This window comes from Macrotis lagotis, chromosome 1 (genome assembly GCF_037893015.1).
Source record: "Macrotis lagotis isolate mMagLag1 chromosome 1, bilby.v1.9.chrom.fasta, whole genome shotgun sequence".
Taxonomy (NCBI): Eukaryota; Metazoa; Chordata; class Mammalia; order Peramelemorphia; family Peramelidae; genus Macrotis; species Macrotis lagotis.
In genome coordinates this window covers 904,548,335-904,570,690 of record NC_133658.1, presented here as the reverse complement: position 1 = coordinate 904,570,690, position 22,356 = coordinate 904,548,335, and the positions used below count along the sequence as shown (strand labels likewise).

Genomic DNA, 22,356 nt, shown 5'->3' with positions numbered 1-22,356 from the left:
ACTAAATTAAAAAATGCAGTGTAGGGCAGCTAGGTGGATAGAGCACCAGCCCTGGAGTTAGGAGGACCAGTGTTCAAAACAGGTCTCAGACACAGAATAATTACCTAGCCATGTGACCTTGTGCAAGTCACTTAACCCCATTGCCTTGCAAAAAACTTTAAAAAAAGAATGCCAAAAATGCAGTGTAACATAATGTTAGTTTATTCTTTTCTAAGTCAATATGTGACCTCAGAAATCCCTTTCTATTTGAATTTCACACTACATCCATAGAGTTATGAGTAACTTGTTTGCTCCAAAATGTTTCCAGGTTTCTTTTCTCATCAAAGAGCATTGTTTTGTACACAATTTCATGATTTGAAAAAGTTGAGACTTGAATGAGTTGTTTCAGGTAAAACATAGGTTTTTCCTACCTTGAGAATTTTAGAACTGAGAGGAATTTCCAAGGTTGTTAACCAGCTCCATCTCTACCTAAAGTGCAAATCCAGTCTCTAATTGAACTCTTCTCTTGTTCCTCTTCTGAGGAACTACCACATAAGGAAACCAATTAGTTGTTAGGTTCTTTACTCTTGTGAGTCAATGTCTGTTCCTTGTAACTTTCCCCTTTAGTCTTATTTCTGTCCCTAGACCAAAACAGTGCCTCATCACTAAGCAAGAATATATTGAGTGTTTATCATGTGCCATCATGCTAAGCTCTTGTAACATAAAGAAAAAGTGAAAACAACCTTTGTCCTTTAAAAAAACTCACATGTAACAGAGAAGACTGCAGATATAGAAATCAGTTTATAAAACTTAAATATAGAGTAGTTGGGAGGTATCTTTAGAGAGTAAAGCCTTAGCTGCTCTGGGGACTTGGAAAGGCCTTTTGGTGGTGGTGCATTGAAGTTGATTGTTAAAGGAAACCAGAGATTGTATGAGGTGAGGAAGGAGAGCTTCCAGCATTCGGGATAGCCGAGTACATAGAAAGCCAAGAAATTTTGATAAAAAGTGAATTATCCTGTGCAGCAAATGATGACAAGTTGACCATTAGGGCCAAGCCATAGAGTATGTGAAAGGGAAGAGTGACGTGTTAAAGGACCATCAGGCTAGGAAAAGATCATTTAAAAAAAAATTTTTTTTAGGTTTTGTTTTTGGTTTGTTTTTTTTTTTGCAAGGCAGTGGGGCTATGTGACTGCTCAAGGACACACCACTAGGTAATTATTAAGTATCTGAGGTCAAATTTGAACTCAGGTCCTCCTGACTCCAGGGCCGATGCCCTATCCTCTGCACCACCTAGCTGCCCCTCTCATTTCTTTTTTAAGTTAAAAAAAAATTGTTTTTCAATTATCAAGCATTTATTTTTTTCATCTACCTTTTTTCCCCTCTTGGAAAAATAAAAACAAAAACAAAACTCTAGTAATAGATAAGCAAAATGCTATTAGCCATGTACAGAAATAATTGTCTTCATTTGTACTCTGAGTCCATCACTGCCCTGGCAGGAGATAATTCTTCATTATTAATTCTCTGTAATCATTGCATTTAACAATGCTCCTAAGGCTTCACAATTTTCATAAGAGTTGTTATAGTAAATTGTTCTGATTCTACTCCCTTCACTCTGCATCAATTCATACAGGTCTTTCCAGGCTTCTCTTAATACACTATTTCTGTCATCATTTTTTAACAGCACAAATAGTATTCCATTACATTCATAGACCATAATTTTGTTTTTATCTGTTCCCTCATTAAAGGATACTCCCTTAATTTTCAGTCCTTTGCCACCATAAAAAAAGCTGTTATAAATATTTTTGTACATGCAGGTTCTCTTTTCTTTAATCTTTAGGGTATAGGTCTTATGGTGGCACCATAACCGAGTCAAACGTTATGTATGGTGTGGTGTCTTCCAGAAGAGAAATGGCATGTTCACAGGCCAGTACCCGCCCCAGTGGAGCATCAGTGGCCAGCTTGTGCCCAGAGGGCTCTGCCTGGAGCGCCCCTTTTGTCAAGGCTAAACCCTGTTCTGTCTACTTTCTCTCTTGTAATAGCATTTTGAGTTTCCTCACCATCTCGATTTCCTCTGAACATGTTCCACCTCTGTCCCTAGCACTACTTAGGAGGCAAATTCTATCCAGAAGAGAGCACATAATGTAGTAATTAGAGCATAGGGTTGGGCCCCAATTCATGTGATTGGTGACAAATCACTTTTTGAGCTTCAGCTTCCTTATCTGTAAAAGGGTATACTGTTGTTCGAATCACCTACAGAAGGGTTATCCAGAGAACACTCTGTAAAGCCATAAAGTTCTATAAAAATGTGGACTGTGGATGTTACAAAACCATAAAGGTATAATATAAAGGAGAGATGATGTTGATGCTGTTCTCACCAGGGCAGGACTGTGGAAGGTTCACCCTTTGTCTAGCTAAATTGTATTTCCCTACAGAGTTGGCCTCCATGACCTTTTCAGAAGCAGCATCTCTGATGGCATTGCTTAGGGTGGAGCCCAGTAATCTCAGGCTGTCCCCTAGACAAGAGATTGGATCCATCAGTGGGTCTCTTCAGCAGGGCATTTCTTACATTCCTATCAATACAAAATTGTAAAAATGCTGTACTTTTTATAAGATGAAGCTTGATTTCAAAGATCATTTGTAAAATTTGTTTTTTAAAAATGTATTTACCATGGTAATTTTCAGAGATAGTGAATTTGGCCTTGTCAATAATCAGCTATTGATTATTCTCCAGTTTTTTAATTCTGTTTTTATTTTTAGGTTTTTGCAAGGCAAATGGAGTTAAGTGGCTTGCCCAAAGCCACAGCTGGGTAATTATTAAGTGTCTGAGGCTGGATTTAAACCCAGGACCTCCTGACTCCAAGACCAGTGCTCTATCCACTGCACCATCTAGCCACCCCCATTGACATGATTTTTGAGGCCTTTCCCTAGTCTGCTTGCATTTCTGTGGAACTACTCTTTGATTGTCAGTGGTCCTCTTAAGAATGGGATTTCTGGAATTTGAGATATCATCTTAACAAGTCAGAATGTCTAAGTAAGGTGCAGTATAGATGATAAGATCATTGGTCATTGACAGCCAAAAGACATGTATCTATATCAGTTATTTTTACGAAAGAAATACCCTTATTTTATTTTAAAAAATTGTTTTAGTTCTCAAAGTATTCAATATTGGGCCATTTTTTCAAGACTAGGATTCATTCATAGCTATTATCTTTTGATTATGCTCCTTTTTATTTCAGAATTATAATGCTGGCTATGTGTTTGTTTTTTTTGACCTACAGGGAAGTGCTGGCTATGGAATGATGAGAAACTTTTGTGGGTACAGAAGCACTATGAGAACATTCTCTTCTTCTTGGACAGTTTGCCTACATTGGCAGCGACTGCCATTCCCTTGACTAGTGAGGAAGTTGTACAGGACACTGGAAGACACAAATCATCTCGAAAGTGTTGACCCTGGCAGGATGTGTCGACGATGATGATGGCAAGGAAGCAAGATGTCCGCATTCCCACCTACAATATCAGTGTGGTGGGATTGTCAGGGACAGAGAAAGAGAAGGGACAGTGTGGCATTGGGAAATCTTGCCTGTGCAATCGTTTTGTTCGCCCCAGTGCTGATGAATTTCACTTGGACCATACTTCTGTTCTCAGCACCAGTGACTTTGGTGGGAGAGTTGTCAACAATGACCACTTCTTGTACTGGGGAGAAGTGGGGCGCTCCCTGGAGGACTGTGTGGAATGTAAGATTCACATTGTGGAGCAGACCGAATTTATTGATGACCAGACTTTCCAGCCTCACCGGAGCACTGCCCTGCAGCCTTACATCAAGAGAGCTGCAGCCACCAAGCTTGCGTCGGCAGAGAAGCTCATGTATTTTTGCACTGACCAACTGGGGCTGGAACAGGACTTTGAACAGAAACAAATGCCAGAAGGAAAGCTGTTGATTGACGGCTTTCTTCTCTGCATCGATGTGAGTAGGGGCATGAACAGAAACTTTGATGATCAACTCAAGTTTGTTTCAAACCTTTACAATCAACTCGCCAAGACAAAAAAACCTATAGTGGTGGTTCTGACAAAGTGTGATGAGGGAGTAGAGCGGTACATTCGAGATGCACATACTTTTGCCTTAAGCAAAAAGAATCTCCAGGTTGTGGAGACTTCAGCTCGATCTAATGTGAATGTGGACCTGGCTTTTAGCACTTTAGTGCAGCTCATTGATAAAAGTCGGGGGAAGATGAAAATCATCCCTTACTTTGAGGCTCTGAAGCAGCAGAGTCAACAGATAGCAACTGCAAAAGACAAGTACGAATGGCTGGTGAGCCGCATTGTGAAGAGCCACAATGAAAATTGGCCAGGTGTCAGCCGGAAGATGCAGTCTTCTCCCGAGTACCAGGACTATGTCTACCTCGAAGGCACGCAGAAAGCCAAGAAACTCTTCCTGCAGCACACCCACCGACTCAAGCATGAGCACATTGAGCGGCGCAGAAAGCTATATCTTGCAGCTCTCCCACTGGCTTTTGAAGCTCTCATCCCCAACCTTGATGAGATTGACCACTTGAGTTGCATCAAAGCAGAAAAACTATTAGAAACCAAGCCAGAATTCCTAAAGTGGTTTGTTGTGCTTGAAGAAACACCTTGGGATGCCACTAGCCACATTGACAACATGGAAAATGAACGGATACCTTTTGATTTAATGGAGACTCTACCAGCTGAGCAGCTATATGAAGCCCATTTAGAGAAGCTGAGGAATGAGAGGAAAAGGGCTGAGATGCGAAGGGCTTTCAAAGAAAACCTAGAGACATCTCCTTTCATAACTCCTGGAAAGCCTTGGGAAGAGGCTCGTAGTTTTATCATGAATGAAGACTTTTACCTGTGGCTGGAAGAATCTGTATATATGGATATCTACAGCAAACACCAAAAACAGATTATAGACAAAGCCAAGGAAGAATTTCAGGAACTACTTCTAGAATATTCTGAGTTGTTTTATGAACTAGAACTTGATGCTAAACCTAGTAAGGAAAAGATGGGTGTCATTCAAGATGTATTGGGTGAAGAGCAGCGATTTAAAGCACTGCAGAAGCTACAAGCAGAACGGGATGCTCTCATTTTAAAGCATATTCATTTTGTGTATCACCCCACTAAGGAGACTTGTCCCAGCTGCCCAATGTGTGTAGATTCCAAAATTGAACACTTGATTAGTTCTCGGTTCATCAGACCTTCTGATCGCAATCAGAAAAACTCACTTTCTGATCCCAACATAGATCGGATCAATCTGGTTATTCTTGGAAAGGATGGTCTTGCTAGAGAATTGGCAAATGAGATTCGAGCTCTTTGTACAAATGATGACAAGTATGTGATAGATGGCAAAATGTATGAACTTTCTCTGAGGCCAATAGAGGGTAATGTCCGACTTCCTGTAAATTCTTTCCAGACGCCAACCTTTCAGCCCCATGGTTGTCTCTGCCTTTACAATTCAAAAGAGTCTCTCTCTTATGTTGTAGAAAGTATTGAAAAAAGTCGAGAGTCAACACTTGGGCGTAGGGACAATCATTTGGTCCATCTTCCCCTGACACTAATACTGGTTAACAAGCGAGGAGACACTAGTGGTGAAACACTGCAAAGCTTAATCCAACAAGGCCAGCAGATTGCCAGCAAGCTGCAGTGTGTCTTTCTGGATCCAGCTTCTGCTGGCATTGGCTATGGACGCAACATCAATGAGAAGCAAATTAGTCAAGTTTTGAAAGGACTTCTGGACTCAAAGCGTAACTTAAATCTTGTCAGTTCAACTGCTAGCATCAAAGATCTGGCTGACATTGATCTCCGAATTGTAATGTGTCTAATGTGTGGAGATCCATTTAATACAGATGACATTCTTTTTCCTGTTCTCCAGTCCCAAACGTGTAAGCCTTCTCAGGGCGGCAGCAACAACTCGGTTTTACTTGAATTACCAATACTAGGACCCCACAAAAAGCGCATTGAATTATCAATTCTTTCATACCATTCCTCTTTTAGTGTTAGGAAAAGCCGATTGGTTCATGGGTACATAGTTTTTTATTCAGCCAAACGGAAGGCCTCCTTGGCTATGTTACGTGCCTTTCTTTGTGAAGTGCAGGACATCATTCCCATTCAGCTTGTGGCTCTCACTGACTGCACAGCTGATGTTCTGGACAATGACTTAAGCCGGGAACAGTTGACTGAAGGAGAAGAGATAGCCCAAGAAATTGACGGAAGGTTCGCAAGCATCCCCTGTAGCCAACCTCAGCATAAACTGGAGATCTTTCATCCGTTCTTCAAAGATGTGGTAGAGAAGAAGAACATCATTGAGGCTACGCATATGTATGATAATGTGGCCGAGGCCTGTAGTACTACTGAGGAAGTCTTTAACTCCCCCCGCGCTGGCTCCCCTCTCTGCAACTCTAATCTTCCTGACTCTGAAGAAGACATCGAACCCTCCTCCTATAGCCTCTTCCGAGAAGATACTTCCTTGCCCTCCTTGTCCAAAGATCATTCTAAGCTTTCCATGGAGCTAGAGGGGAATGATACTCTGCCTTTCTTAGTGAACCTTGAGAGTAAGCTCAACAACAAAGTACCTCCACCAGTGAAACCAAAGCCTCCTGTCCATTTTGAAATGAAAGGGGATCTGTCTTATTTGGACCAAGGGCATAAAGATGCCCAGAGGAAGTCAGTGTCTTCTAGCAGCTGGCTCCCTCCTGATGGGTTCGATCCTTCAGATTACGCAGAGCCGATGGACGCTGTGGTCAAGCCACGGAACGAGGAGGAAAATATCTACTCCGTGCCACATGACAGCACCCAAGGCAAAATCATCACCATTCGAAACATCAACAAAACCCAGTCTAATGGGAGTGCCAACGGCTCTGACAGTGAAATGGACACCAGCTCTTTGGAGCGAGGGCGCAAAGTGTCCATGGTGAGCAAACCTGTATTGTACAGGACCCGGTGCACGCGCTTAGGGCGCTTTGCCAGCTACAGGACCAGCTTCAGCGTGGGAAGTGATGATGAGCTAGGGCCCATTCGGAAAAAAGAGGAGGACCAGGCCTCCCAGGGATACAAAGGGGACAATTCTGTGATCCCTTACGAAACAGATGAAGACCCAAGAAGACGGAACATTCTGCGCAGTCTCCGAAGGAACACCAAGGTAAGGTGTTCTACCTTTGCTGGACGTGGGCTGGGGGCTAGGAACAGAATTTACCTTAGAATGAATCACATTGCCTAGTACAAAACTATTCTTACAACAGGCCTTTGGTCAGCATTATTGAATGAGGATAAGTTCCCTGAAGGTCAGGAGCCTTTTTTTTTTTAGATTTTTTTTTTTCAAGGCAATGGGTTTAAGTGGCTTGCCCAAGGCCACACGGCTAGGTAATTATTAAGTATCTGAGGTCGGATTTGAACCCAGGTACTCCAGACTCCAAGGCCGGTGCTCTATTCACTGCGCCACCTAGCCGCCCCAGGAGCCATTTCTTGTCTAAATTCAGTACCTTCTTCAAAATAGTCACTGGACTCTCCATAGAGAAGAGCCATGTGAAGGTTGATTGAATGAAATGGAATGATCATTCTTTAATCAATTTTTTTTTTTAGGTTTTTGCAAGGCAAATGGGGTTAAGTGGCTTGCCCAAGGCCTTGCAGCTAGGTAAATTATCTGAGACCGGATTTGAACCCAGGTACTCCTGACTCCAGGGCCAGTGCTTTATCCACTGTGCCACCTAGCTGCTCCGGAATGATCATTCTTAACCTCAGTGGAGCAAAGTTTACCGATTAAATATTTGTCCACTTGTTAAATCTGAGAATCTGGGGTCCTCTTCTATTCTCCCTCTGAAAGACTTTGGGGATCTCATAAGCTCCTGTGGTTTTAGTTTCCATCTCTATTAAGTCTGTCTGTTCTGCCTCACACTCTGCCAGCCTTCAACCTCACATCTCCAACTTTCTTTCAGGCTTAAATTGGACCTGCAGTAGACATTTTCAGTATAATATGGCTAAGATGAAATTATCTTTTTTCCCTAAACCCTTCCCCTCTCATCATGTCTTCCTGGACTATTGCAATAACTGCTGGTGGGTCTGCCTGCCTTCAGTCAACCACTAAAGTGATTATTCTAAAGCACCAGTTCGATTATGTCCTACTCAATGAACAAATCCTCCTCACCAAATTCCAGTGACTCCCTTTCACCTCCAGGATCAGGTACAAAATATTCTCTCTAGTATTCAGAGCCTTTCATAGCCCTACTACGTTTGCATTTTCCTCATACCTTAACTGGAAGGGAATCCTAGGACATAGAACACAGAGGGTCAGAACTTGAAACTTCCCTAAAGCCTTGAATATTGCAATAGAAAGTTTGCATGGGGTGGGCATGTGGGAAGTGGGGGGGCACTATGCTATCACTGAGGTGGCTTGAAGGCCAGCAGGACCTGTGAACAGAGCACAGGCTTCTTCTCCCTTACCCCAGCATGAATGACAGGATGGAACATTTCTGAAGCAGTAGAGACTTCTAGAAGTTTGAAGATAGAGCAGACCTCAGCTATTCTCTAGTTCAGTCTATACCTGAAGCATAAAGTAGTCCATCAGCACTTTTCTGATTAGTCACTGAAAATTTTTTTGCCATAAGTTAATTTTATACTGTGTCATTTAACACTTTCTATTTAGAGCTTTGTGTAGGGATAAAACCTTTAAATCAGTGGAAACTCCTGAAGCTCCTTTTCATTGGATTTGGATTAACCTATTGAGGTTAGCTAATTCATAGGGTCAGATCACTCATCTTGGAGGGGTGTGTGTGTGTGTGTGTGTGTGATATTGCTGCATATGTAGCTTTAGAAGAGCATTTGGACTGCTTTCCTTTTATTAATGAATTGTTTATTCAGAACCCCAAAGTAATAAATCACTTCTTCCTCATCCCTGTATCTGACACACCCATGTGGTAGGCCCACAATAGTCAGAGGCCTAAGTACCCCTCCCATAGCCTTCAAGCCCCCATTCGGGACCTGCTTTGCTTGATAGACTTCTCTGTCTCACAAAGTAGGCCAGATGCTATTGGGTTACACTGCATGGCAAAAGCTTGTCAGTACACTTGATCAAAGTGAGTGCAGCTCCAGCCACATAAGACTGTCTATATTCCACATGTCCTATTGTCTGTGCTCTGATGTCCTTTCAGCATCATATTCCATGACACTTCACTTTGCTTTGGTTCCAGCTCCATGAGCAGCATGTCTCCTCCTGGAGGAGAAGCTCCTCCCTGGAGATTGTCTCCTTCATATGCTCAGACTTCCTTAGGACACTCTGTTCCTTGACCTTTCTGGATGGAGGGCTGCAGGAATTCATCTAAGATGCTCCATTTGGCATTCAGAGCCCTCCTCTTCATATTTCTCAATCCAAGGACACTGGCCTCCTGGCAGGTGCTCAAACAAGACCCTGTATCTTTTAGCTCTGGACATGGAGCTTTTACCTGCCTTCCTTTAAGTCCCAACTAAAATCTCACTTTCCACTGGAAGCCTTCCTTTAATCCCACTCCATTCCAGTGTGTTCCCTTTGTTAGTTATTTCCTTTTTTTCTTGTATCTCGTTTGTGTGTGTTTGGCTGTTTGTATTGTTGTCTTCTCTATTAGATTATAAAGCCCTTGAGGGCAGACTGTGTTTTTTTTGGCAAGATAGTGGGATAAAGTGACTTGCTCAAGGTCACACAGCTAGGTAATCATTAAGTGTCTGAGGCCAGATTTGAACTCAGGTACTCCTGAATCCATTATCGGTGCTCTATTCACTGCGCCACCTAACTGCCCCCAGAGACTGTCTTTTGCCACTTATTGTATCCCCAGGGCTTAGTTCAGCTTCTGGCACACAGTAGGTGCTTTATAAATGTTGTTCAAGTCCTATTGAAAACAGCCCTTCTTCCTATTGACTCTGTGACAGCACTAATAGGCTGGAAGAAGTTTGCCAAAAGATTCCCTCTTTCTCAACCTTAAGATTTTTTTTGTTTTTTATTTTCTGGCCTCCAGGGAGATGTAACAATGTACAGCCTCTTGCCACCACCAAGGCCCCCTTCAGCAACTCCCTAGCCTTAGGCTTGCTGGAGTCCTAAGGTGAAGTGGCTTACTCAGGGCCACACCCCCCCCCTCCGCCACACACACACATCCAGATATGCAGAGGTCAGCAGTGACTGCTGGCCCAGTGCCACAAGCAGTGTTAATGTTGGGTGGGTCTCCCTAATTCTGAGGCCCGTTTGGATCTACTTCTGTTGCCTCTTGGCCTTAGTTTTTCCTTTGGTCAAATGAGTGGGTTGGACTAAGCTGACACCCAAGAATTCTCCTTCTTGTGTTCTACTGTTTGATGCTTCTGTGCCTCTAATTTGAGATCCTAAGTGATGCCACCTCTGCTTTGTCAAAACTGGTTTTGCACAATGATGCTGGGGTCTGAATGTTTCGAGAAGTTTTATTTTCATCAAACAGATGATGGGTAGAAAGGATGGTCCTGGAGCAGGGCTGCTTAAGAATTAGGCTGGTTTATGACTGGAGCCCATAGATGCTGCTTGCTCAAAGCAATGCTCCTAATGCACATTCCTAGGGAGTTGGAGACTGTTCCTCTTTGTAATTCACACTTCCATCAGGGGGCCACCAGTGCATCAGAGGGGATCTACTCCCTCCCTCCTCTCTCTTGAGTTACATGGAACACCTTCTCAGGCCAGAGGAAAAACGATAACCTCTTCCCGGAGCACGTCTCTTTTGATTCAGAAAATGTTGTTTTGAAAGAGGAGTTCGTCTCATCTCACTGAAAAGATAAAGTCTAATTCTCTTTCTCTTGGGGAGCAAACCTTATTAAAGTTTGGTAATGCTAAGAATTCTAACTAACTGGCACTGGACTGGAATAGCAAGACTCCATCAGGAGTAGCAGATGTAGAATCAGCTCCTGGAAGAGGAACTGTTGGGGATTTTTACTGGACATGAAAGCAGTAGAAAGGTCAGAATTTGGGCCTTTGTTTCTGTCAACAGTCACCAACAAATAGTGAGTCGCTTCTATGTGCTGGCCACTGGTAAAAGTGATGGAGCATCTCAGCCCCAGGACCTGGCTTCACACACCCACTTCTTAGGACTTCCTTGACCTTGGGCAAGTTCCTGCTCACTGTAGAATGAACTAGATGATCTTTTCTAGCCATCATGGGATCCCAATTTACTCCTCTGTGTAAATTCCACAGCACATGGCCTGATATGTAAGTCAGTGCTTATTCAGTGTTTATTGACTGAATGACTCTGATCTCACAGAACTTCAAGAGATGAGAGATAACCTGATTATGAAAAGGTAACTAATAATTGAGAGTCAGTTTGATGTGTTAGAAAAATAAATTGAGTCAGAAGACTTAGGATCTGCCACTAAGTCACTGCATTTTCTTGTGTAAGCAATTCCCCTTTTTTTGAACTATTGCTTTTGTAAAAGGCAAGTGTCATCTGTTTAGACGTAGACAAGATCTTAGATATTCAATTTAATTTTTTTAAACTTTTATTTTCAATTAACATTTATTTCTTCTTCCCATTTCCCCCTCTCTCGTTAAAAGAAAAGAAATCCAAAACCTTTGAAACAAATATGCATAGGCAAGTAAAATAAATTCACACATTGGTCCAAAAATGTCTGTGTCATTCTGTGTCACTTCTGGTGGTTAACCTGCTTCAGCAGCATGTCTTGGAAATTATTGTCATCATATTGATCAGAATCATTAAGTCTTTGAAAATGTTTTGTTTTTGTTATTGTATACATTGTTCTCATCCTGCTCATTTCATTCTGTATGAGTTCATACAAGTCTTCCTAGATTGCTTTGAACCCATCCCTTTTCCCCAATTGATGGATATAACCTCCTTAATTTCCAATTTTTTTGCCATTCTAAGAAGAATTGCTACAAATAGCTTTGTAATGTGAGGCCTTTTACTCTTTTGTTGATTTCCTTAGGGGTAAAAACCTTGTAGCTCCAGACCACCTAGTAGTGATATCTCAGGGGAAAGAATTTACATAATTTAGTGACTTTAAGGACATAATTTCAGAATGCTTTCTAGATTGGCTGAACCCATCCCCTAGATTTCACCTTTGTGGCATATTTTGAATGTGCCTCCTGGTACATACAGGCCCTCTTCACTTCACTCCTGGATTCCTGTAGTTACTTGAGGGGAGGATCTGCCTGCCTCAAGTCTCTCCCTACTCCTTTCTATCCTCAGTCAGACATCAAAGGAATTTTTCTAAAGCACAAGCTGTCTGATCCTGTCTCGCTCTACTTATAAACCTCAATGGCTTCCTGTTATCTCAGGGAGCAAATACAAAATTCTCTGACATTCCAAGCCCTTTATATCCCAGCTCCCTCCTACCTTTCTCATCTTTCTGTATCTTCCTCTCTGACATTTCAATGCCTTAGGCAAGTTACTACATTTATTTTGAGTTAATTTTGTTCATTGTTAAAACAAAGAAGTTAAACTGGATGATCTTTGACTCTAGCACTGTGATCCTGGCCTCCTGGCTATTCCATGATGAATATGCTCCATCTCTTGAGGCATTTTCTCTGGCTGTCCCTACACCTGGACCACTCTGCCTCCTGACTTTGCTTTCCCTTTGTTAATTATTTCCTGTTTATTCTGTGTATAGCTGGCTTTATATATATTTGTTTGCATTTTGTTTCCTCAGATTACAAGCCTCTTGAAGGGACAGATAGGTGGTCCAGTGCATAGATCACTGGCTCTGGAGTCAGGAGGACCTGAGTTCAAATCCAGCCTCAGGCATTTACTAATTACCTAGGTGTGTGACCTTGGGCAAGTCACTTAATCCCATTGCCTTGCAAAAACCTAAAAAAAAAAATAAGCCTCTTGAAGACAGCCCTTAGCAGGGTACCTAGCAATCATAGGTAGGTACTTAATAAATGTTTATTAATTTATTGTTATGATTTTCTTAACTTGGAGTTCATCAATTATCTTTTTAAAATATTCTTATATTTCTTTATAATTGGTTTCCTTTGTAATCCTATTTATTTTATTTTGTGCATTTAAAGGCATTCTTCTGAGAAGGGTCTATAATCTTCATCAGACTAACTACCACAGGGTTCCACAGAACAAAAATAGTTAAGAAAGAACCCCTGACCTAGTAGATGGAATGTGGAACTGAGGTCCAGGTCACAAAGGTAGCAGATTAAAGAAGCAGGACCAAAGCCAATTGTCTGTTAGCAGTCATTTATCCATTTCTCCCTCTTACCTTTTCCCCTCCTCCCCCAAAGAAAATCTTTGCCACAAATAAGCATAGTGAAGCAAAATAAATTCCCATTTGAAGCCAACGCTCTTTCTACTGTAACATTTTGTCTATGAAAATCTAAAGATATATATATATATATAATTTCCTAGAGCAGGGGAGTTTGCCTCACAGGGCTTTTCTTCCCAGGCCCTTGTGTTTGTGAAAGATTTGATCAGTATTATCAGTCACATGTTTAAGCCAAAAGGTATTTGTCTCACAAAGTATAAATGGAGACCAGTCCAATTGAATCTGGATGAATTTCCTCCTCTTCAAAGTGGGACTAATATTACTTGAATTATTTGTCTCCACAGAGCTTAGCATCTGTGATTAAAGTGCTTCATAAATTGTAAGGTGCTATGGGAGCTGAGGCTAGAAGTATAGGAATGGAGAATGAATTTTGTGAAGACTAAATGAGGGTATTCTTTTACTTACTATGTCTATACCAAAGCTAGCCAGTTGAAAAGTGACCCTTTCAATCAACCACTGTTCTGTCTACACAGCAACAGATGATTGGATTGACAGCTTGCTATTCCTACTCTGCTGCCTCCCCCCCCCCCCTTTCCCCCCAACCATTGACTTATTTCACTGAAGCAACTGAATTGACTGGTTGTTTTGACACAGCACTCCTATTTGTTTAGGGCTCAGGATAGAGTTAAAATTTCCAGTATGAATACAGAGCAGCTGTTCCCCCCTTCCCTCCATGGTGCATTTGGAGAGACAACTGAATGGTAGGAGATGAGTGACTTCTATAGTCATTTATAGTAAATAGTCTCCAAGTTTGGTTTGAATCAAACCACCGATATATTGTAACCAGTTATATTCTTATTTTCAGATGAATATTGATTATAATATGACAGAGTCAAGCTTCTGAGTGTATTCTATGGTTTATAGCTGCAGTGCACATTATGAAAAAAGATACAAACCTTAAATAAAATATGGTGACTGTCCTTATGCAGCCTACAGTCCCAGATGGGGATTTGTTCAATAAATAGTAGACTATTGGGGTCTAAGAGAAGTTTCACATAAGATCTAGATGAGGATTTGGTCAAAAGGTCTGTTTCCCCATGAAACAATGAATAATTGGACTAGGCAGTTGGGAATATGCAAGACTTTGGGATAACTGGACTTAAAAGGCAAATAAAGTGGGAGCAGAGGCCCAAGGGGTGGGAAGAATTGGTGCCTCCTTTTCCTGGTTGAAGACTAGTAAGATAAAGTTGGTGAGTTAAGGTGAGAGCATGGATGGCTTTGGATGCCAGGCTGAGGAGCCTGGCACATTCTATGTAGAATATAGGCCTTCTTGAAGAGCCACAGAAGTACAGGAATAAGGTTTTGCTTGAGGGCTGTTCATCTGAGCAGCCTGTGAAGAGTAGATTGTAAGTGGAAGCTACTACTGTAGTCTGATGGTAGTTTATTCTCAATTAAAATCATTCACTATACTTGTCCCTAGTTTTGAGGATGTCTAGGCTCCTCATCTCATCCCAATGGAGTGAAGAATTATGAGAACTTTCGTTTAGTTTGTGGAATAGTTAGGGACTAGTCATTTATTTCAGGGTTATTTTAAGCTCAAGGAACTGCTGTAGAATATGTTCAGAGATAAAAATAGAATTCTTTAACTATCTGCCTTAGCTCAGCACACCTGGCATGGGGGGGCAGACAATAGGCAGTTTAAAATGTTGTTTCCATCCTGGCGCTACACTGGTCCTTAGTGAGCTACCACCCACTCTCCCCCTTTCCCCACCTTCCCCACCTTTATTCCTCTGGGTGATTCTGAAATCTCTTGATTAGAAATTAAGTCTCCTTTTCTTTCCTTAGGAGATTGAATAATTGGTCTTTGTGGGTAAATGTTACCTGAATTTTGTCCATTGAATTTGAGAAGTATCTATTAAAATAGGTCAGTACATCTCTTGGGGCAGAACTGTCAGGAGTTGGGTGCTTGGCTGCTGCAGAGCACACTAAGAGACAGTGATCAACTTAGGGAACTGGGGAGACTGATTTCTACTTAGATCATAGGCTAAATATAAAGAAGGAACTGGAGAACAAAAAAAATTATGGTGTTAAAGAGTTGAGTGGGCCAATACATGAGCGACTTCAGGCTGACCTCAGCTCACAGCTGAGGAAATTGTAGTCTTTTTTTTTTTTTGCAAGGCAAACAGGGTTAAGTGGCTTGCCCAAGTTCACACAGCTAGATAATTAAGTGTCTGAGACCGGATTTGAACCCAGGTATTCCTGACTCCAAGGCCAGTGCTTTATCCACTACGCCACCTAGCCGCCCCTGAAATTGTAGTCTTGAGAGCAAAGGGAACTTGCCCCTTTACCACAAAGTGTGATGTGGGCAGAGCCCTATTCTTTTCATTTCTGATCTACTCACTGCACTTCCTCTTCTATTGGTCTCTATAGACCCCCATGCCAGCTCAGAGCCTGGACCGGGCTCTGAAGGTACTTTAGCCTACTTGGTTTGTCTCAAGCTTCAAGCACTGGGGACAGTGGTAAGGCCTAACACTGACCTTAAAAGCATGACTTAAAAGTCAAGTGAAATAGTGTGATTAAAGATAATGGATGGAATCTGTAGGTGACTGAAGACCCTAGCCCTTAGCTCTCTCCCCTGATAACTATATATGGAAGGGACTGACTCTGCCTGGGTCACAAAAAGAGTAGAAGAGCTGAAGTTGGCACTCAGATCTTGTACTGTTAATCCAGACCAGGTTGGTTTTTTTTTTTTTTCATGAATATGCTTTCAATAGAAAGACTGGATACAGGTACAGAGTGAATGAAGAAGTGAATATATAGTGAACTCTTAATAAGTACATGAGCCACATATAGCCAGGATTCCAGGGTTGGAAAGGTACACATAGAGGAAAGGGAATCCATTCTGATGATGAGATAAAAGTATTATCTGATGATGTTATTTCCCTGCTCCTTTTGTTTTTGCTCTCTACTACTCTCATGTTGTATTCAGTCTCAATAGAGTGTGAGTGGCACAGTGGATAGACACCTGGGCTTGGAGTCAGGAGGAAAGGAATTCGAATGCAACCTCAGACACTTGACTCTTACTAGCTCTGTGATCTTGGGCAAATCACTTAAGCCTGATTGCCTCCCATCCAGGGCCATCTCCAGTTGTCCTGATTCCTCTATCTGGCCACTGGACTTAGATGACTCTGGAGGAGAAAGTAAGGCAGGTGACTTAGCATAGCTCCCCCTCACTCAAAGCCAATTAACATTTTTGTCATGACATCATCACTTCCCTGATGTATTCTTCGAAAATGAAGGACAAACTTGGGAGTGATGATCAACCTTGAAGGACTTGCTCATTCCATCAGTGCAACAATTGGGAGCAATTTTGGGCTGTCTGCAAAGGAGAGTGCCATCTGTATCCAGATAAGGAGCTGTGGAGTTTGAACAAATTTCAAGGACTATTCCCTTTAATTTAGAAAAACACAAGTATCTTATAGTCTGATCTTGTTACCTCTTAGACTTCTTGTCTCTTCCTTAAGGATATGATTTCTCTCTTATCACACCCAATTTGGATCAATGTACAATGTGGAAACAAAGTAAAGACTGACAGATTGCTTTCCATGGGTGGGGGGAAGTATGATTGGGGGGAAAATTGTAAAACTCAAATAATATCTTTAATAAAAATTAACTTAAAAAAGAAAAGAAAGAAAATGAAGGACAAAAAGATACATTCTCTCCTGGATAGAAGATAGGTCTTCCAGAGACACAGAAAAAATTGGTCATTTCCTGACTGTTAGTCTCACATAACTGCCGATCACAGGTTGTGTATAATTACTGCAAGAGAGTTCATGGAGGGCCAGCTAGGTGGTGCAGTAGATAGAGCACCAGCCCTAGAGTCAGGAGTACCTGAGTTCAAATCTGGCCTCAGACACTTAATAATTACCTAGCTGTGTGACCTTAGGCAAGCCACTTAACCCCATTGCCTTACCAAAAAAAAAAAAAAAAAAGAGTTCATGGAGCAATTGGGCTTAAGACCATAAAGTTTCTTTCTCCTTCCAGCTTTACCTATAGTCTTCATTTATGGGTTGTATCTTTTTTTCAGAGGAGGTTGAATGAATTTTATCATTTTTCTTTTACTACAAAAGCTGGAAGTTTCTTCTACAGGTTTGTTTGTTTTTTAATAAAACAAACCACTTCATCTTCAAATCAGGTTCTTTCAAGAACTTATTTTGTCCCCCCTTTTCATTTCACCAGTTTTGTTATAAACAAATTCTTGGCAGTTATAATAAAAGAGACCATACTTTTGTTTTGCTATTTCAGAACCAGCAGAGGGAGCACAAGTTAATAAAGAAATGCCTTTAATTTAATTGAAAAATTCCTATTTCTAGTTCTGGAAGTAATGAACAAGACAATATGATTGTTTGCCAACAAGAAAAGGGAAAAATCTGAAAATGAATGTCTCAAGCTACTTCATGAAAACATGTACCAGGGTAGACCACACAATCAACTTCACCCTGGTCTTCTTCACTGAGTTTCCAGAGCTAGTGGGGCCCTTGGGATACATTTTTCTCACCCCTTTATTTAACAACTAACTGGAGGAAATGAAGGAAAGGGCTAGTATGTTGCCTACAGTTACATGGGTAGCAGAATTTTAACCATTTGAGTCCTTTGTGACTAGCCCATAGATGCTTTAAGAATTACATTATCTCAGGATCCTGGTCAAGTACAGCCTGTTATCAGCTGAGGTAAAGGAGGTGAAGTGACTTGCCTGGAGTCCCACAGCTAGAATTGTCTGAGACTGGGTTTGAGCTTGGGTCTTCCTGACTCCAGGCCCAGCAGTCTGTATTGTGAAGACACCTGCCTAATGGTAATGGTTGTCCTTCCTTCTTGAAGAAGACCATGACATCAGGGAGGTGATGCCAAGACAAGCTCATGAATTGGATTTGAGTCGGGGGCGGGGCACTGTGCCAAGTCACTAGTCTCCTCCAGAGTCATCTGGATCCAGTGGCCAGATCAGGATGACTGAAAATGTTCTGGATGCAAGGCAGTCAAGGTTAAGTGACTTGTCCAGGGTCACAGAGCTAGTAACTGTCTGAGGCTGGATTCAATCTCCTATCCTCCTGACTCCAAGGCCAGTGTTCTATTCACTGTGCCAACTAGCTATTATTCGGCACCTTCCTACCTATCAGGTGGCACCTCATCTCTTCTTACTGCCCTTGTGCTAGGTGGGACCTGGTGTGTGGCAAACTTAAGTAATATCCCTGTGGCAGCTGCTAATTGGAGCTGAGGATTTTTCTTGTACACAGATGCTAAGTGTTGCTTCACTGTATCCATGGTCACTCTGAGCATCTCCCTCCCTTCTGCCATCATTCAAGGTGATTTGGGGGACACAAACAAAACTAAAATAGTCCCTGCTCTGATGATGCTCTGGGGTACCACAGATTAATAAAGATCACATAGAAATGATATATAAAGACTTGATGATTTGGGGAGGGGAAAAAGACTAGCTAAGGAGATCAGGAGAAAGGAGGTATGGCATAAGGATAAAGGAAGCTGGGAAGGAAGTACTGGGTGTGCATTCCTGGCCTAGGGAGCAGACAGAAAATTGTGGGAACCAGAAGGAGGACAGCTTGGCCAGCATGTGAAATATGGAGATTAATTAGCCAATAGACATTTATTAGATACCTGCTCAATGCCAGCAGTACCTTGTTGGCTCTGGAGAGGGATTAAAATGAAATTGTCCCCATCCTCAAGGAACTCATTTTCTATTATGGAAGAAATTTAGCTAAGTTTATACTAAATTAGCTAGAAAGTTATTATCAAACCCTTCTGGGAGGAGAGGACACAACTTTATTTAGAAGACATGATTTAAGCTGTGTCCTCATGGAAGGGAGGGCTCTCTTGGGTAGTTGAGGTGAAGAGGGGCTCGTGCCAGCCAGGGGAAAGACAGGAACTGTATGTAATTGTAATTGAGAGATCACCATCCACTGGTGACTAAGCTAGGGAATAACATTGTCAGGTAGTACCTTGGATAAGAGGAGGAAGAATTCTGGAGGCAGAAACACATGAGTGTCAGAGAGCGTTTGGGGGAGAGGGGGTTTTGTAGTGAGAGTAAGCTCAGGTCCAGGCTGAGCTGATGATGTGGTGAATGCCTGGACTTCACTGTACAGGTGGCATCTTGGAAGCCACCAAAGAAAGCTCTGAGATCCTGTACTACTGTTTGTAATCCTCCAAGCTTCATAGTGGAAAGGACTTTGGAGGCCATCCAGGCCACCTTCTCCCTAAAGCATAAATACCTTCTCCAACCCCTAACAAGTGGTCATCTTGCCACTGTAGAAACATTTGCAGTTATGAGGCGCTTACTGCCTTCTGGAACATTCTGTTCCATGTATGTCCCTCTTTGGTTGTAAAGCAGGTTTTTCTTTTTTAAACCCATAGAATTCACATATGGATTTTTTTTAAAGCTGAGCTACAGTAACACTAGCTATAGCTTTTGAATATTGGTGTTGGAAGGTGACACACGAACATTGAATCTAACCTTGTTATCTTCCACATGAGGAAACAGATCTCATAGGGTAAGGGATTTGCTGACATTCCCACTTCATTCCTCTTTCTTTGACATCTCTGATTCATCTGCTTTGAATTGTGATTCAATTATTCAGCGTTCCATATCCATCCTTCCCTTCCCCTTCAAAGAAAGGCTGTGAGGAGGTGCCTTCTCCTCCCTCTTAGGGACTCAGTTTGGTTCTTAGGATTTTTTTTTAAGGTTTTTGCAAGGCAAATAAAGTTAATTGGCTTGCTCAAGGCCACACAGCTAGATAATTATTGTGTCTGAGACCAGATTTGAACCCAGGTACTCCTGACTCCAGGGCCGGTGCTTTATCCACTGTGCCACCTAGCTGCCCCGGTTCTTAGGATTTTGTAGGATTCTGTGTTGGCTGTTTTCTGATTGTAATTTTTTCCATCACTTTTTTGATTTTCTTGTGTACATTGTGATTTGTATCAGTTCGTGTGAATCTTTGCATGTTCCTCTCTGTTTCTTCTATTTTTTTTTTTTTTTTTTTTGTCTCTCTTAAAGCTCCTAAAGATAGGTAAAAAAAGAGCCAGATCAGGTTTCTGGAAGTGAGCTACTTTTCAGTGCTCTGCTCTTTCACTTGTGGCAAACATTCCCTGCCCCAGTAGCAGAATCCCTTTACTCTTGCCACTTTTGCACTTATAGTTAGATGGAATCTCAGTAAACTACAGCAAAGTAGAACTCTTGCTGAGCAGACCTGGAGATCAGCCCAAAGGTGGAGAGTTGTTGGGATAGAAACCAAGAGGAGATGATTCCCAGGCTGCAAGTTAGTAAGAGTGCATTGGGCACAAACAGACCACATCTTCTCCTAGATTATGAATCTTCAAGTGCATGAAAGTGTAACCCACCCAATATAGACTTCCTTCAGGGGAGTCAAGAAAGAGAGACAGGGATGAGAGACCCACATGACACTTTTGTCCATGATCTGAAAATAGAAAAGGAGAAGGCCTTTGGCTTACTGAGTCATCTTCTCTTATAGGATGGATGGGGACTCCACCCAGAAAGGAAAAAGGGCTGACTTTTCTCTGGACTGCCCATGCAGAAGGCAGATTTTTCAGATCCAGGGAGTATTTGTCGAGTGACCACTGACTCGAGTCCACATTGTGCCAGGTGTCCTCTCTGAATCTCCCTGACAAAAGGGCTGCCAGCCTTTGTGGACAGACCTCAAGTGAAGGGAGGGCTCACCACCTTCTGAACACTGAGGGAACCACTAGGGAGGTTTTCAATTTTTTCTAGACCTAAATTTACTTCTTTGTAGTGGCTGCCCCATTACTTCTATTTCTGTTTGATAGATGACCTTTCAGATACTTGAAGAAAAAATGTGATCTTATTTCAATACACACAGAAGAATGCCATCTCTACAAATAATCCTTGAATTTCTTGGTGAGTTTGTATTTTGCAGCAGGGATCTTGTCTGCCAGTTGGCACCGTTAGGGTTCTTCACCACTGGGCCATCCTCATCACACTAAACTTCTTTCTGCTCTGAGATCCTGGTTGGATCCAGGATCTGGTCACTCAATCATCCTACATAGATTTAAGTGCTCATTGCTTACAATAGTCTGTGCATAGCAATTAGAGAGATGAGCTAAAGAATGAGAATTGTCTCTCTTCAAGCTGAGAATGAACTGAATGGGACCTTAAGGTCATGCAGCTGTCCCTCATTTTACTACAGATGTGCCCATGGGCTCAGGGAGAAGGGAGTTGCTCAAGGTCACACAAGTGGTCACATAAAAAAAGGCAGAGTTTGATTGACTTCATTGTCTACAATAGAAAATAGAATAGAAAAATTGTAACTTGTAAAAGATGAATCGAATGTGTTCAAAGATCTGATGAAGGGGAAATCATTCCCAGCAGGAGAGATTCTGAGATGAATGGAGGAAAGTTATGTGATGAGGGTTTGTACTTGACAGTAGCTTATGAAAAGAATCCAGAGCTCTCTAGAGAGTGGAAATATCCTGATTTGAGCTTCTTGTATCTTCAATTCAGCCTTTTTCTTCCTGAACAAGAACTGATTTTAGCTTGTTTCATTGAAAAATACAGCAATTATTTATGGGAAACTTTTCAGGAGAAGTACCATTTGGAGCTTGGTAGACCAATAGTTGTGTTAGAATAGAAACATAGCTAGCACTCTATCTCCATGAAGACCCTCCAGTCAATAAGTCTTTATCGCCGTTGTCATGGAAAGAGCTGGTTTATTACTTTGGTCACCAGTCTTTCACATAGGAGGCATAACAGCAAGGATTCTTTACTGATTGTGCTTCATGGACTCCTTTGACAATCTGAGGAAGCCTGTGGTCTCCTTTGTCAGAAGAAAGTATTTTAAAATAATGAAAGGAAATGGTTAATTTGGTAGAGCTTAATGAAAATAAAAACCATTATTTCCATTCAAGTTCATCAACTCTTTCTCCCAAATCCATCCACAAGATCCTCCAGGTTCAGAGCCCCTGCTTTAATGAAAGCAGCATATTTGGGGCACACTGTCTGCTTTGGGAGCACCTTTCCTGCATCCCGAGTAGAAATAAGAATGGGGGAGGGGCATGGGGCTGACAGCTGAAGCTGCAGGGGCCCCTTGCCACTTCTAGAGGTCTTCATTCTGCCCA

At 41.9% G+C, this 22,356-nt stretch overlaps 2 protein-coding genes across 2 annotated transcripts in view; both read left to right on the top strand.

The window, feature by feature from the left end:
* Positions 1-3,371, top strand: part of LOC141509564 (rho GTPase-activating protein 35-like) — an 88,416-nt gene extending 85,045 nt beyond the window's left edge. Inside the window, 1 exon segment of the mRNA XM_074219187.1 lies at positions 3,258-3,371. Coding sequence (XP_074075288.1) covers positions 3,258-3,371 — 114 coding nt within the window.
* A 77-nt stretch (positions 3,372-3,448) lies between these two features.
* ARHGAP35 (Rho GTPase activating protein 35) overlaps positions 3,449-22,356 on the top strand; it is a 75,524-nt gene continuing 56,616 nt past the window's right edge. Inside the window, exon 1 of the mRNA XM_074219186.1 lies at positions 3,449-7,129. Coding sequence (XP_074075287.1) covers positions 3,449-7,129 — 3,681 coding nt within the window. The remainder of the gene's footprint in view (positions 7,130-22,356) is intronic.